The 14,361-nt window shown below is 47.8% G+C and overlaps 5 protein-coding genes across 5 annotated transcripts; 2 read left to right on the plus strand and 3 right to left on the minus strand.

The window, feature by feature from the left end:
* Positions 1 to 51: 51 nt before the first annotated feature.
* Positions 52 to 2,926, plus strand: E1B28_010346 (uncharacterized protein). Its single transcript, XM_043155304.1, has 5 exons — positions 52 to 270; positions 335 to 1,880; positions 1,929 to 2,154; positions 2,207 to 2,695; positions 2,766 to 2,926. Exons 1-5 carry the CDS (start codon positions 96 to 98, stop codon positions 2,910 to 2,912), a joined length of 2,583 nt encoding a protein of 860 aa, XP_043007770.1. The 5' UTR covers positions 52 to 95; the 3' UTR covers positions 2,913 to 2,926.
* A 33-nt stretch (positions 2,927 to 2,959) lies between these two features.
* Positions 2,960 to 5,117, minus strand: E1B28_010347 (uncharacterized protein). Its single transcript, XM_043155305.1, has 9 exons — positions 5,019 to 5,117; positions 4,910 to 4,961; positions 4,816 to 4,855; positions 4,618 to 4,765; positions 4,482 to 4,562; positions 3,891 to 4,430; positions 3,555 to 3,835; positions 3,429 to 3,501; positions 2,960 to 3,370 (listed from the first exon to the last, which is right to left on the minus strand). Exons 1-9 carry the CDS (start codon positions 5,095 to 5,097, stop codon positions 3,348 to 3,350), a joined length of 1,317 nt encoding a protein of 438 aa, XP_043007771.1. The 5' UTR covers positions 5,098 to 5,117; the 3' UTR covers positions 2,960 to 3,347.
* Positions 5,118 to 5,206: 89 nt separating this feature from the next.
* On the minus strand, positions 5,207 to 7,116 carry E1B28_010348 (uncharacterized protein). The gene is made up of 4 exons (XM_043155306.1): positions 7,076 to 7,116; positions 6,157 to 7,024; positions 5,749 to 6,099; positions 5,207 to 5,686 (listed from the first exon to the last, which is right to left on the minus strand). The coding sequence occupies exons 2-4, from the start codon at positions 6,742 to 6,744 to the stop codon at positions 5,609 to 5,611; spliced, it is 1,017 nt and encodes a 338-aa protein (XP_043007772.1). The 5' UTR covers positions 6,745 to 7,024; positions 7,076 to 7,116; the 3' UTR covers positions 5,207 to 5,608.
* Positions 7,117 to 7,202: 86 nt separating this feature from the next.
* On the plus strand, positions 7,203 to 8,815 carry E1B28_010349 (uncharacterized protein). The gene is made up of 7 exons (XM_043155307.1): positions 7,203 to 7,352; positions 7,403 to 7,696; positions 7,752 to 8,005; positions 8,063 to 8,150; positions 8,206 to 8,230; positions 8,283 to 8,442; positions 8,573 to 8,815. The coding sequence occupies exons 1-6, from the start codon at positions 7,240 to 7,242 to the stop codon at positions 8,283 to 8,285; spliced, it is 777 nt and encodes a 258-aa protein (XP_043007773.1). The 5' UTR covers positions 7,203 to 7,239; the 3' UTR covers positions 8,286 to 8,442; positions 8,573 to 8,815.
* On the minus strand, positions 8,507 to 10,990 carry E1B28_010350 (uncharacterized protein; the record flags this gene model as incomplete). The annotated part of the gene is made up of 11 exons (XM_043155308.1): positions 10,644 to 10,990; positions 10,503 to 10,588; positions 10,341 to 10,446; positions 10,198 to 10,279; positions 10,000 to 10,141; positions 9,866 to 9,941; positions 9,748 to 9,811; positions 9,671 to 9,691; positions 9,533 to 9,612; positions 9,232 to 9,474; positions 8,507 to 9,172 (listed from the first exon to the last, which is right to left on the minus strand). Exons 1-11 carry the CDS (start codon positions 10,815 to 10,817, stop codon positions 8,507 to 8,509), a joined length of 1,740 nt encoding a protein of 579 aa, XP_043007774.1. The 5' UTR covers positions 10,818 to 10,990.
* Positions 10,991 to 14,361: the final 3,371 nt, after the last annotated feature.

A 14,361-nucleotide genomic window follows, 5' to 3' on the forward strand; every position in this document is an offset into this window, starting at 1 on the left:
TTTTCATGATGTACACGGGGTGCCGTGGACGCCACGCTTGAATATTTGAATGTCTGTACACGAGGGAACGGAGTCTGCAGGGCTAGCTTGGCAGAATGGCACCCACGTTCCCTCGCCGCTCCAGGTCCAACTGTTTGTCCACTACTCAATGCCAAGGAGGCATGAGCTTCACAAGAAGCAGTAAGTTTCGAGTAGTTGATAGCAACCTCACCAGCATCCAAGGAGACCATAATACAACACACAACTACTATCAAAATTTCTCCAGAGCTGGTGCGTTAATCTTTCTTCTTCTTCATCGGCAGAATGTCCAAGAGCATGCATGTTCTTTCGACAGAGTCAGGTCTTTCAGTGTTGAGGAGTCGCGTCGCGTTCAGTGCTCTTCATGATTCGGAGGCTCGTTATCCTCAGCCAAATGTTTTGCCTGGCACTCGGGAAGAAATTATCCAAAACTTAGGTCGTTGGAGCGAGGATCCTTACAAGGAGAACAGAGTATATTGGGTCAATGGCGCTGCTGGGGTAGGCAAGTCAGCGATTGCACAAGCGCTGTCTGAAAAGTACATCCGATCCGGGCATCACGCAGCAGCATTCTTTTTTTCAAGGAACGATTATACTCGAGACAGGCTTGATCCATTCGTTGCTACCATTGCCTACCAGCTTGCGACATCAAAAGCTGTTGGGCCCTTTATAGCACCCCTCATTAACCACATCATCCGTTCAATGCCCGAGATTCTGGATAAAAACTGGGAACATCAATTCAGAACGTTAATAGAAGAACCGTGTACTCAGGTAGACCCCAGACAATGGCTTCAACTTCCCCGACTTGTCATTATTGACGGTGTTGACGAATGCATCGAAGTGAAATCTCAGAAGAGACTGCTCCAGATAATCCGAAATGCCACACCTACTCTTCCCCTCGATTTCCTCATTTTCAGCCGACCGGAACCGCACATCTCTCACACCTTCCGTCATGAATCTTTCATTCCGAGTCCATTCCGCATGGCCTTGGGTGATTTTGCTGTGTGGGATGATATTGAAACATATCTTCGCCATGAGTTTGCTCGCATTCGGGAGGAACACTGGGATACCTTACCCAGTCCACAGGCTAGATGGCCTGGTGACAACGTGATACACCAGTTGCTATGCAAGGCAACAGGACAGTTCATTTACGTGACCACCGTAATGAAGTATATCGATACCGGCAAAATACCAGTAGCACCTGGGCAGCGACTGGAAATTATACTTCGTGCCAAAAGAGTGGTGCAGTCGACATCTCCCTACCCCGACCTGGACCTGCTGTACTCCCAAATCTTACAGTGTTGTGTCGATGAAGATGGGAACCTTCGGAAGATCTTGCAGTTAATAGTGAGCCCTTTCGGTGCACATCACGTTTTGAAATCGCCCTTTCGGCTACGTGGCTCGTCTTCAATTGGCTTACGAAGTTTATGTGCCCTCGAACAACTTCTGGATTTAAGCGAGGGCGAGGCCGCTGCTCTGCTGTCTGGATTACATTCGATTCTCGGCATCCCCGCGTCCAGAACAGAAGACGTCGAAGTATTACACGCGTCCTTTTCAGATTATCTCCTCGACTCGCACCGCGCTGGCGTATATCATGTGGGTGCAAAACTTTCTCCCCAGGAGTGGAGACAATTACTCGTCGTCTCTCAACTTCGAATGCTTTCCCGATTTTGTATCGAATCCGAACCTTCGCCTATGCACTCTCGCGACCATCCTCTCAACGGGATCCACGATGCGGATATTGGCGCACTCAATGTTTGGAAGTATCTATACGACAATCGGAGGACCATCGCTATCAACAGCGAGATCGCTGCAGCCCTCAATGCGTTTGATCCTCATCTGTACCTCGCTACGCTACTTCGTTGGTATGTCTCACTATTATTATTCAAACACTAGACTAACCAAATAACTAGGAATTATCAACTCAAGCTTGATGGCTACACACACCATCCCAGCCTACAAACAGACAGGAAGAATGGACACAAACCACTTGTCAGTTGGTATAATCCTGCGGAAACCTTTGAGGCATTGGACTTTCAGGTTTCGCGGTTCTACGGGACTCCCCGAGAGTGGCGATGCCATACAGCAGCAGTGCATTATCAAGTGACCATGCTTTACAGTGCTTTTCAGTTGTTGAAGGTATATATTCCCGGTCATCTATGGGGATGACAATGACTGATGAAAATATCAGGAGCTTGATAAATCGGATAAATCCTCTTCTCCTTGCCTCGATAAATTCTTCAAAAGATGCAGCTCTTTATTCCGCGGTTTCTACGTGACATTCCCTAGAGACCAGGACAAGAGATCTATACAATATACCCTTTTTGCATGCCAATTATCCATCTCCCGTCGCATCCATCACAAGTTTCCGAATTTCAAGGCTATCTATCACATCATGTGTTTGAAAGCGACTGTCGGCCAATTCGACGTGTCACTGAGGATCTTACCTTCCGACAACGAGGACGGGCGACATACGACAATCCCAGCGGGATGGGAAGTCAAGTACATCGATCCAGCCGAAGGGCGGCTTCTTCGCAGGCTTATTGAACTCCTCGTTTACAGCCCGCTCAGGAGGAGTGACGAGTCCCAATCAGAAATCGCCTCCCGTATCATGGACGTTTTCCCTTCATCTGAATTCGAAAACTGGACCTACAAGCTAGCTAAGTTGGACTGGGGGAAGGTAAGCCGTTGGATCCTCTAATTTCCCGATTGAATTGTCTAACAGGCGCTATCGTCTCTCCTTCTGTTAGACGTGGAGAGCATATTTGTTCGGCAAGCTGGCTCAAATAACGCAGGGGAAGCGGACGACAAGTAAGGTAACCTTCGAACATGGACATTCTGACTGGACAGTTGTACCCGTATATGCAGGCAGCATGAATCCAAGAGATAGTGAATAATAACTCGTATCGTGACTATGGAGCGGAGAATCTGGTTGCGACGGACATTACTGAGCGTCCAAACGACCGAGTCTACGCGAGATTGAGAGTCATAGTATTATGTACATGGTCGTTCTAGCCTACTGGCTGTTCGCTCTTTCTGATCCCTGAGAACACTTGACTTCTCTTCGATCTGTAAGTAATCATTTGACGGACACGATTGCATTTACTTTCTACCAAATACTAATCAATCTACTAAGGATATATAGTTTGTTCGTGAACCTATAGGATACAAGGTAGCCCAGAGCAACGATCGCATTAAATACAACAAAGAGATGCGTAAGGTATATCCACTACGTAGGAAGTTCCGGATTGTGATTGTTTCGAATCTTGGGCATAGAGGAGACAGATAGGAGCCAGCAAAAAAGCGGACAAGTCCGCGTCCTAAGAGCCCTTTCACACTTGTGGAGGTGGGGGTGCTGTAATAAACCAATAGATCAGCCAATGGGCATACCGAACACGATGAGAAATACTAACGACAACAAGCATTTTCCTGTGGATCACATTGGTGGTCTCGCGGGCATTCGATGAGACAATTCGACTGCGTGTTCTTTCCCAAAGTGAGCATATGGAAAGTAAGTAAACTAGAGGGATCGTTCCCACCTTAGGTGCTTCCCCATTACCCGCATATTCAGGCTGAATAGTACTTGAATGTACACCTTGGTTATGAAGAAGCCTGCGAATCTGCTGCGCTACGGGCATGAAATCGCAACTTTGAGCGACTCGAACATGAACCGAGGCAACAGTCTTGGTTTCGGACAATTGCCAGATATGAAGCTCATGTACGGAGAGTACTCCGTTAACAGATAAGATATCTTTGTGAACATCGTCCAAAGAGACGTGGGGAGGAACAGCTTGTAAAAGAATGAACGAAGCGCTGCGTACTACGACAGAAGGATTTTTAGCATTTGGAAAGGACTGGAAGAAGACCTTACTTACCTAAAGGTAGAGCTGAGGAAGATATGATAACGGTTATGACCAGACTAATTGCGGGGTCGAAGTAGAACTTAAACTCCCAGGAAGAGAACATCATGATTAAACCTGTCGCGATGACTCCGACATTACCCAAAGCGTCGCCCAATACATGGAGAAGAATTCCTCGCATGTTCATGGAGCCCGAATGAGAATGACCGTGGCCTTCATGAGAGTGAGAATACGACCGAGAATAGTCGGGTCCATTGGACTCAGGAATAGAATTCAAGAGAGGCATGTTCTCATCGGCACTGGGAGGTGTTGCGGCTGGAGTTTCTGATTCAGCTGCCATTTCTTCAGCTGCTTGGACGAGTGAGGCACGCGTAGCCGCGGGGTGACCATAAAGAGGAGAAAATGCGACATTTGATGAAGATGAACGTGATCGGGAATGGCGAATGTCGATTGGCTTTACAGGGGACTTGGGGGGAGGAGTGGTTGTAGATTCTATAGCTTCAGGTGGAGGAGAGGGAGAACGGGAATGCGAATGCGAATGTGAGTGTGAATGTTCTGTGCTTTGTATAATTAGCATCTGTGACAACAACGGAAGAGATAGAGCACCATGGAAAAGGAACAGTCCAACGACGTTAGAGGCCAATCCAAGAGAACCGACAATAATCACAAGGCGAGGATTAGAGATTTCTGCAAGATGATTTGTCACAAAGTCGTAAAGTTGTCCTATGAAAGGCTTACGAACCCGGTACACTGAAGAATCGCTCTATTGCTTCAAGAAAAATACTGAAGCATAGCGCAAGCAAAAATACGCCATTGACAAGTGCAGCAAGAATTTCAGCACGATGCCAGCCATATGTATACCGAGAGTCGACAGCATTCTCTGTAGTCAACTATCGAACTTTTAGAACAAGATGGATCTTGAGAGTGGCACGAGACACACCTTGATCGCATACAATGCAACAACAAGACTCATCACATCGCTAGAAAACCATATATAAGAAGACAGCGTATAGATCAGGCTTTATCCGTTTCACTTTAGCATATGAAAGCTATCGGCGACCAGAGCAAGTGAGCCTATGGCATAGCCTGTTCCCAACAACGGTTCAGTTATGCGAATTACACTTAGCAAAGAAGAATTCTTACCAGTTACAAGCTCAACGAAGAAGAAGACAGTATCGATGAATAGAAGTGTTTTGATGCGTGCTGCGCGAGATAGACCCATGGTGGAGAAAGGAAAGAAAGAAAGAAAGGATTAGTAAATTGCTCTGGACCGCCACTGCCCGGCTGAGCCGACATGACGCTATGCCACCAAATTAGAAACAAGCTTTCACCGTACGAATGAATTATAAGTTAAGTACGTATATAACTCCTCACTATCTATCTATCTCCGATACACCTAGGATCAAGTAAAAGTCTTTATCTCCCACAAGTCTTTGTTAGTAATTCCTTCTTCCACACGGGACTTCCGCATTGGATGAGCGCATCCTCCGAGGAGACTTCAAAATCCAACGTCCCGCCCTACGTAACATTCATTCCAAAATACACGGCGAAAATGATAGTGGGGAGGTGTTACAGGGTGTGACCCCGCAGGCGATTTCTGGTGGTATTTCCGGAAGCGGGGCATCCTTGAAAGCTTGACGACTCGGAGGAACGTAGAACGCGTCGACATTTATCGATTGAGGTAGAGTTCCAGAGCCAGCCACTAAGAGGCGAGATAGCCGGCCCTTAGAAAATCAATTCGAGAGGACGGAGGACCAATCTTGTCTCCTCATCCAATCCTCCAGCTGAGTCATTTGGCAGTCTATTCCGAGCTTCAGGCGAGATATCAGTCATACCTACAACGCAATTCAACCTCAAACAACAGAGAACTTACTTTTCTGATTTCTGCAGCTTTCAGTAGCGTCTGGTCGCCGCCATCGTAACCTGGAGAGGACGAATACAGAAACATATCCCCGACCTCCCTCCCAAGTTCCTTGTCCGTCGATTCTTCAATCATTTGTTCAAGTGAAATCTGCTGGTATCGCGCAGGCTTTCCGGTGACCGTGCTCCAGATTCGCATGTACTCACTCCAACTACAAGTTGTCCCTTCCGCCATAAAACTTTTCCCTGGAGGCAGCTTTGAAACTGCATATACAAAATTCCCTGTATCTTGATTGACGTCAAGATGAGGTACCAGGACATTTGGAGCTGTCGGAAATCTCATCTCAAAAGTTCCATCCATTGTCTATTCCGCTGGTATCAGCGATGCATACACATGATAAGGCCGCAAGCCGTTACTCACCTTAGCAAAATACGCTTGTGGGAGAAACTTATAACTCGAAAAGAAGAACCCCGTCTGTACACACGACATCTTTGCCGCCAACTCGGGATACCTTTCTGCTACATACCAAGGGAATACGTCCGCCTTCGCATTGAAATGATACAGCTCCTTGAACCTTCCCCCACTGCAACGACCTGCATGACTCAATGTCGACACGATGAATCCATTTTCATCCAGCGTTCCCGCCGTCTTGGCTGCTGCGTCTGCGATGTTCTTTCCCTGTTCAAACTCGATTTTCCCCGCATACTCGCGGCATGAGATTCCAAGTTTCTGCGCTTGGTCTCGACAGTCCTGACGGAAGAAGGGTTCCCAGTAGTTGGTGACGCTGAAGATAAGGTTGGCACCAGCGAACGCAGGGATCAGACTTTCGACATTGTCGAGATCTGCCTGAACAATTTCGACGCCTTGCGCGATAAGGGACTGCGTAGCTGGGGAGTTCGAGTTGCGAGTTAGGCCGCGTACACGGTAGGTAGGATCGGCGAGAAAACGAGAACTAACAGCTCCGCCTTGATTCCCGGTGACGCCAACGATGACAGCGAGTTTCGACATTGCGATGAAGAGTCAATGGATACCTATCTTGCTTGCATGGTCTCTAGCCTGCCTGAGAAAATCTTATACTAAGCACCAAAGATCACGCGCCTGAGATTGGCTCGATAGAATTGCTGCTAGTACATCATCTCGGGCTTCGTCTTCGTCTTATTCAGAACGTGGCTGTGAAGGTTCACTCGATCGTTGTTGTTGGTGCGTGGACTCGAGGAGAAGAGTGTGAGCTTTGAAATTTGAAATTTGAGGAGGCGGAAGAGGTGGAAGGCTTTATGTGAAGCTTGAGCTTGAGGGTCCATTCCTTAGTTTACTGCATACTGTTGCTCGTTCTACTTACATACTGTAAGCTCCACCATACATTTGATTTTCCTCTGTACCAGCAGTGAGTGAAGTAAGTTACGTTGGAAGTGCTGCCACAAGGCCCACAACTAAGGAGCGGCGGCCCTTACGTAACTCAGTCGCACCTTTCATTCCGACTTCCTCTCCTTCCCCTCCTTCGCAATGTCTACAGCTCACAGACCAACATGGGATCCAGCACAGGCAAAGGATGTCAAAGGAGGATCAAGGCAATTCTCCGTCCGGGATATGGCTTCCCATACCAAGCTCAAATTTCGGTTTGTACAACGGGTCTTTAAGTCATCAAGTCCTTTCTTATTCATCGTAGACAAGTCGGCCAAACGTCTGAAGGCGAAGTCAAGAAACGAGATTTACGCGCTGACCTGCTAGCTGCTGAGCAGGAGGCCAAAAACAAGAAACGGAAGGCGGAAGGTAAACCACCGTTACCTGTTGAAGGAGGCAGTAGCAGTGGTGCGACAACTGTGGACGAGGAGACCAATAAACGGAGAAAATTGCTTCAGGATGCGTTAGAGATGGACAAAGACGATGACGATGACGATGACGAAGAGGATGAGGAGGAAGGAGAGAAGAAAGCAAATGGGCACAAAGATGAGGATGAAGAGTACGTTGCTCGGTGCACTTTCTCGCCTTTGTTCCATCCATCAATCATCGAACAGTGACGAAGACTCGGACGACGATGATGACGATACTGCCGAGCTCCTAAGAGAACTGGAGAAAATAAAACGAGAACGTGCTGAAGACAAAGCTCGACAAGAACGAGAACAATCCGAGTCAGACGCAGCAACGCGAGAAGCCGAAATTGCCACTGCGAACCCTCTTCTCAATCTTGCAGCTGTTTTGGGGCAAAACCCTACCGGTATCAATACTACTGTGCCAGGCACTTTCTCCGTCAAGAGGCGGTGGGACGACGGTTCGCCACGCGCCTTTCTTTTGCATTGGAGACATTCGACTTACTAGTCCTGTATAGACCTCATATTCAAAAATCAAGCAATGGACACGAGGAATAAGCCTCAGGGACAGTTTGTCAACGACCTGCTCAGAACGGAATTCCATAAGTGCGTACTTTTGAATGACCAAGGATCGTACAGGCTGACATGTTTCTCTCCATAGGAAGTTCATGTCAAAGTTCATCAAGGTGTGTTACGGTATAATTAATACCTCCAACATCTACTTATCCCAGACTGCAGTAATCCCTTGTTTCTATTCGCTATACATACCAGATGTATCATACTGTCGTTCTATACGTATGCCTTTTACGAGGCGCAAAACGCCCTGCATCAAACTAAAGAGAAGAGTGAAGACGGACCGTGGAATATCAGGGACCCTTTGTCGATGGAGCGACCTTGAGTAAGCTCATTACTATTGGCTATACGTATGTTCAAGTAACGATGTTCCCCACCAAAACATCTTTTCAACTTCTGTCCCATTCCCATCCCTCTGCACTCCACTCCGGCATTTCCGTCTCAAACGTCCCCAGACTTGTCGTGTATCTCAACGCATGCAAAAAGATGTACAACTTCTCCGGTATAGGATCAGGGTGTAGTGGAAGGTAACATTCTGGACAATAGAGCTGACTCTGTCTACCTTCTTCCACAGTTTCGGATTCTTGTAATTTTACGACATCGTGTCCTGTAGCTTGCTGTGCATCAGAAGTGGATGGTGCAGTCGCATTGGGGTCTATTGAGGCGGCAATCATGGATCGAGCGACGTCAACTGCAACTTCAGACGTAAGCTGAGGAACGTCAGTTGGCACACCCAGTGAATTTGTCCTTGGTATTGGTATGGTTTCGACTTCATACGCCAACGGCGTAGAGATTTCGCTAGTCAACCCGGATGGTGGTTGTGTCGGAGGTTCACTTGCACTTGAACCGGTCGTTGTTCCGTCGACTTCAGCTGGATTGGAAATCGCGACCTTTCCAATCGCCTGGTTAAGTTGTTCATCGATAAACTCGCCCTTTGCTCGTCGTTTTTTGTTTCTGGGAGGTGGCTTCTTTAACGCCAACTCTCGTGGTGCACGTAGAGTACCTTTCGCGCGGAAGATCACATCCCTCCAACGACTCCAGTCTTCGGCTTCATCCTTTTAATCGGCCGTTAACACCATTAAGGGTGGAAGTCCCAAGCACCAATAAGACCCACTTTCATATTTCGCAGGCGAGTGATGACATTCACGGCTTCGTTAGACAACGGAACAGGAGATCCCATTCCGATATCATCTCCAGTTTCCCGCGGCAGTAGTTTCTTTGGAGTTCCATCACCATCTTCTCCGGTTCGAGAAAGAGATTCAGAGTTCCCGTGTTCCGCAAGATGGGCTGGAGGTGCAGGTGCAGTACGTTCGTTGCTAGGTGTTATGTCGACGCCCCCTTTACCCAATTTCTCGCCCTAGGGATGCATCTATTGATTATTACAGGGTGAATACAGACAGCGATGAATTACATACCCATATCCGAGATTCTGAATAGACTGGATCATTTGCAATCGGATGGCCGAGGAATTGGAGATGAACACGAATTTGGTGTGCTGTCAGTGACGTCAAGTTACGAACTCATACTGTAGTAACACGAACATGGAGACATACATCTTCCGGTCAGCGGTTTGCCTGGAATAGCCAGAAATGAGGAGATAGCGCAAAAACCAGTGAGCGAACAGGCGTACAAAGAACGACACTCGTGTCGGTGTTGGCATCATAACGGATGAGTGTGAAAATGGTTTGTGCTGGCTAGATGGAATTGACTTGAGTAGATGGCTGTTGCAAGCCGGTAAGAGTTATTACCTTGCCCGCGGGATGCACAATATTCAAACCCATCTGACGATCAACCGTCAACAACGGTTCTTCACAAAGAACTTCCCTGTTGAGCAGGGTGTCAGTAAGAAGGGTTTTGCAGCTATTGCGACACACACACATACTCAGGAAAACGACCTATACACCTAGCAACATATTCTTTCCGAACGGTCCCCGCCACAAACTCGTTTGTCACTTTACGTGCGCACGAAGCAGAAGTAGGTATTATCATCAAGCCAGAAGTTAATCTGTCAAGCCTGTTCACGGCTGTCATACATGATTATGAGGGTTTTCTTGTAATTGGAGAAAACAAGCAGACGCACTGTAAACTTTTTCATAACCGAAATCATGCATGAGAATTGCGACCAGCGTGTTACGGTAATACCTTCCAGACGCGTGGACAGGCTATCGGTCTCCATCAGCACAGACTATCAAAGAGTTGAACTAAAACATGGGACGAACGAACGATGCTTCCGGGTTTGTCTACAATCAGAAATTCGCGTTCTTTGTCTTCTAGTAATACTTTTACGGGAGTGGATGTCACGGGAGGCTCATGTCGGTGGACCACGTTTCTAGAGGACGTGTCTTTGAACATAGAAGGAAAAAACGGATAGTGGAAAGAACGCACTCAATACGGTCTCCGTTTTGTATTACAGTATCAGGCTTCGCAACCTCTCCATTAATCGTAGTCACGCCCGATTCTAATGCATATCTCTTGTAAATACCATCAGTATCATCAGGACGGAAAACAAGCGGAAAATATACACACATAATACTCCATCGACCGATCCCTAAATTCTGTAGAAACGACCTCCAAGATCTCCCGCCCAAGCCATCTCTCCTTAGCGTACGTAGTATACGGGTACCAATATGGGGGTATCTTTTTCAATCCCGGGCCAGTTTTAATTATCGAAAGTGGTGGTGCGCCTCCGATGGAAGTCATGATTAGACAGGCGATGATATGCTTGAACTGGTCGACTACAGGGACGGCTGAAGGCGCTCGGACAACTCTAACACGAGCAAGGAGATGGTTAAAGCCCGGGCTGGCCAGGGTTGGTAACGGGGAGGTTTGAAAGTGAACCAAAAGTGAATCGAGAGGGCACAGGGAGAACTGTATTTCCTTTTTCGGAAAAATGAGGTTTTGCCGCTCGGTCCACGTCGACGATCTAAATCCGCGATAAGCTCGAGCTCGTGAGAGATTATCAGAGGATGAGATGACGCGGCAGATGGACGCGCTCGCACTCACTTCTCCTCACGCGTCCATCTCGCCGCTTGCAGCATCATCAAACATCTCTCTCTCGCTCTTCTTCTCGTTTTCTTTTGCAAACCATGCATTTCCTTACGCGTTCAGACTCCCAGAATTTTCCCGGTAGAAAGCCGGTTACTCACACAAACGACGTCGTTGTTCAAGAACTCAAGAAGCTCTCTCTCACCGAACGTATCATTTTCAACGCGTCCATTTCCAAGAAAAATGCGGACATCAGGCAAAAAAGGATCCAACACTTACAAGATCCAGAAAAAAATCCCGCTCCCGACTGCGAGACGGCCTCTTTCATCACCCTGGACAACGAGGAGTACATTACTCTGAAGAGGAACAAACCTTTTTTCGATCAGGTCAAAAATTATCTTCCGCAAAACGTGTTGGATTGGATTATAAGGTCGAATCAAGAACCTCAGCCTGCTGCGGGCAGTGCGTCTGGTAGTGCAACACCCGCTAGGCAGATATATGCACAGCCGTTTGCGCTCATTTCTCATGTTCCTGGAAAGGAACCTCCCCTCGTATTTCCCGAAGCTCTTCATGCAGCTTTCGCTCACGCTCCACTCCCTCTAGGCCTTTTTCAAACAAAACACATCAGATATATACACAAGAATCTTCTCGCTCTTGACACGAAGACTGTCGTTCCCACTACCATCTCTACCAACTCAGTTTCCAAACCTGCAAAGGTCACTGTCCTCAACATCTCGAAGATCTGCACGGATCTGCACGTCATACTCGACGACCCGTCTGGTATGGACGGCATGGAAGACCTCGAGATGTTCAGAGAATGCGCGTTGAATTTCACGCTATTTCTTCAGGACGTCGACGAGAAATACAAGAAGGACAATCCTTCTTCAGCTGACGAGGAAGAAGTACTCTTCTTCAGCAGTCACTTCCATGCTCACTTCGAGTTTTTTCTCTCCCAGCTCGATCAGAACGCTCTCTACAGGTGGTGGAAACCAGTTGAACATAAACTCCGTGACGAATTTTTCGCACACAAGAAAGCCTTCGACTGGGACCGATATGCGAAGCGTTATGAGGGCTGTCAACAGGCGAAGAAATCCGAAGACTTCGTGAACGAAAAGATCAAAAAGTCGGAGGACTCCACTCGCGAGCAGATTACGAAGCTCAGAGAAGAGCTCAAGGCAGCGTCCTCTCCATCTGGAGGGAAAAAGCGGTCAGAGCTCTCTCGCCCAGACCGTTCTTTCACTCCCTTTCAGAAGGGCAGTAGGGAAAACAGAAAGAGCTCGGCCCCTAGCTGCCTCTTATGTGCCGAGCCACATAAACTTGGGGACCACGTCGACGGTAGTGGCGAAAAACCATGGGCAGGTTTCCGTGGTGGGGAAATCATACATCCGACCACGAACAAACCCATCTGTATCTCCCACAACATCTACGCCTCTGGTTGTAATGGGGGAAAGACCTGCTCTAAACTGCACGTCTGCTCCTTTTGTGGCCAGTCAGATCACCGTGCCTTCAGTTGGAAATGTCGTGACAGAAAGACTGTCGCCTGAGGCTTTCCATATACTTGCTCGTTCTTCGCCCCTTCCCTACACTGATTTTTCGTCCGCCATCCAATACCGTCCTCGTTTTCCCAATTCTCTTTCCATTCACAATGAGATCTTCGAGTCCGTCATCACCCCATATGATGCTTCCGCTTTCGCCACTCTTCTTACCAAGTTCAATTTACAATCGTCGTACCCAATCCTCGTTCACAATCTTCGCCATGGGTTCCCACTTGGCAATATGCCATGTATAGAACAGACCATTGTCATGGCCAACCATTCCACAGTTGCTCAGTACCCCCAAGTTATCGACGATTACATAACTCAAGAACTCGCCTCCGGTCGCTTCAGTGGCCCTTTCTCAGAGGACCTTATGAGGACTATAGTCCAGGGTCACTTCATCTCATCGCCTTTTATCGTGGCAATGCAAGACCAAGGACCAAACCTCCCTCCCAAGTATCGGGTTTGTCGTAACCTCTCAAAGTCCACCAGGGACCAAGTCTCTGTCAACTCATTCATTGAGAAGGAGCTCTTCCCCACTCGTTTTGATACTGCTTCGAAGATGGCCGAATTGGTGAGCTGTCTTTTTCAAATACTTTCTCGTTACTGCCTATCCCTTCTTTCCTTTGTGGTCTTACTTGACCTATTGAACGCGGTCATTCCTGACCCATCGAACCTGGTCTTTCTTGACCCCGGTCACTCCTGACCTATTGAGCCTGGTCAATCTGACCTTTTGAGCGTGGTTGCTCTTGACCCATCGAACCTGGCCTTACTTGGCTTCTCATACTCTCAATCTTACTACTCAGACTACTTGGACTCCTACTCATACTACACCTACCTCAGGTCGCTTCTGCTCCTCCAGGCACGAGAGCATGCACTCTCGATATCGCCAAATTTCATCGTACATGCCCGGTTCTTCCCGATCACAAGCCTTTCCTTGTGGTGCAGGGGAGACCAGGTGAATTTTACATTGACCACTGCCATCCATTTGGTGCAGTCAGTGCCAGTAGCAACTCCGGCATGATATCAAATGCCGTTGTTGACATTTGGCATGCACAAGGTCTTGGACCTGTCCTCAAGTATGAGGACGACCTCAATGCTTTTCTCCTTCCTTCGCCGATTCTCCATACCGCTCTCTGGTCAGATGACCAATATTCCTATCCCTACAATCGTACGGAACTCCTCCGCCACGTCGAATCTCTCTGTGTTCCTTGGCATGATCCAAAAGACAAGGGTGACGAAGATTTTATCTTCATTGTCACCTTCGTTGGCTTGCTCTGGGACCTACCACTTCATCGGGTTGCTCTTCCCGAGAAGAAGAGGTTGAAGTACCTCAGTCGCATCACTTCCTTTCTGGAAAACAAAGGTCATCGTTGTGATCTTCTCACTGTACAGAAGCTCCACAGTACCCTCTGCCATTGTGCTTTTGTTTTTGTTGAGGGCCACTCATATCTCGCCTCGCTCTCAAATTTCATGTCAAAGTTCAAGGGAAATACCTTCCTCTGTTTATACCCCACACGTAGTGTCATCCGAGATCTCCTCTTTTGGAAGACATCTCTCTCAGACACCACATTTTTTCGCCAACTCCATCCTAAAGGACCAGCACGTGATCTAGGTATCTACGTGGATGCCTCCACTGAATGGGGTATCGGTATTCTCATCGGAACTCAATGGGCAGCCTTCCATCTCCTCCCGACTTGGAAAGAACCGGGTCGTGACATCTG

This window comes from Marasmius oreades, chromosome 6, assembly GCF_018924745.1.
Source record: "Marasmius oreades isolate 03SP1 chromosome 6, whole genome shotgun sequence".
Taxonomy (NCBI): Eukaryota; Fungi; Basidiomycota; class Agaricomycetes; order Agaricales; family Marasmiaceae; genus Marasmius; species Marasmius oreades.

Coding starts and splice junctions, on each gene's coding strand:
- E1B28_010347 (XM_043155305.1), bottom strand. CDS start 5,097: ATGGGTCTATCTCGCGCAGCACGCATCAAAACACTTCTATTCATCGAT. Junction 4,856..4,909: donor GATAGCTTTCATATGCTAAA/GTGAAACGGATA, acceptor ATGGTTTTCTAG/CGATGTGATGAGTCTTGTTG. Junction 3,371..3,428: donor ACAGGAAAATGCTTGTTGTC/GTTAGTATTTCT, acceptor GGTTTATTACAG/CACCCCCACCTCCACAAGTG.
- E1B28_010346 (XM_043155304.1), top strand. CDS start 96: ATGGCACCCACGTTCCCTCGCCGCTCCAGGTCCAACTGTTTGTCCACT. Junction 2,155..2,206: donor GTGCTTTTCAGTTGTTGAAG/GTATATATTCCC, acceptor TGAAAATATCAG/GAGCTTGATAAATCGGATAA. Junction 2,696..2,765: donor CTAAGTTGGACTGGGGGAAG/GTAAGCCGTTGG, acceptor TCCTTCTGTTAG/ACGTGGAGAGCATATTTGTT.
- E1B28_010349 (XM_043155307.1), top strand. CDS start 7,240: ATGTCTACAGCTCACAGACCAACATGGGATCCAGCACAGGCAAAGGAT. Junction 7,697..7,751: donor CACAAAGATGAGGATGAAGA/GTACGTTGCTCG, acceptor ATCATCGAACAG/TGACGAAGACTCGGACGACG. Junction 8,006..8,062: donor CAAGAGGCGGTGGGACGACG/GTTCGCCACGCG, acceptor AGTCCTGTATAG/ACCTCATATTCAAAAATCAA.
- E1B28_010348 (XM_043155306.1), bottom strand. CDS start 6,744: ATGTCGAAACTCGCTGTCATCGTTGGCGTCACCGGGAATCAAGGCGGA. Junction 6,100..6,156: donor CACAAGCGTATTTTGCTAAG/GTGAGTAACGGC, acceptor CCAGCGGAATAG/ACAATGGATGGAACTTTTGA. Junction 5,687..5,748: donor AAGCTGCAGAAATCAGAAAA/GTAAGTTCTCTG, acceptor TCTCGCCTGAAG/CTCGGAATAGACTGCCAAAT.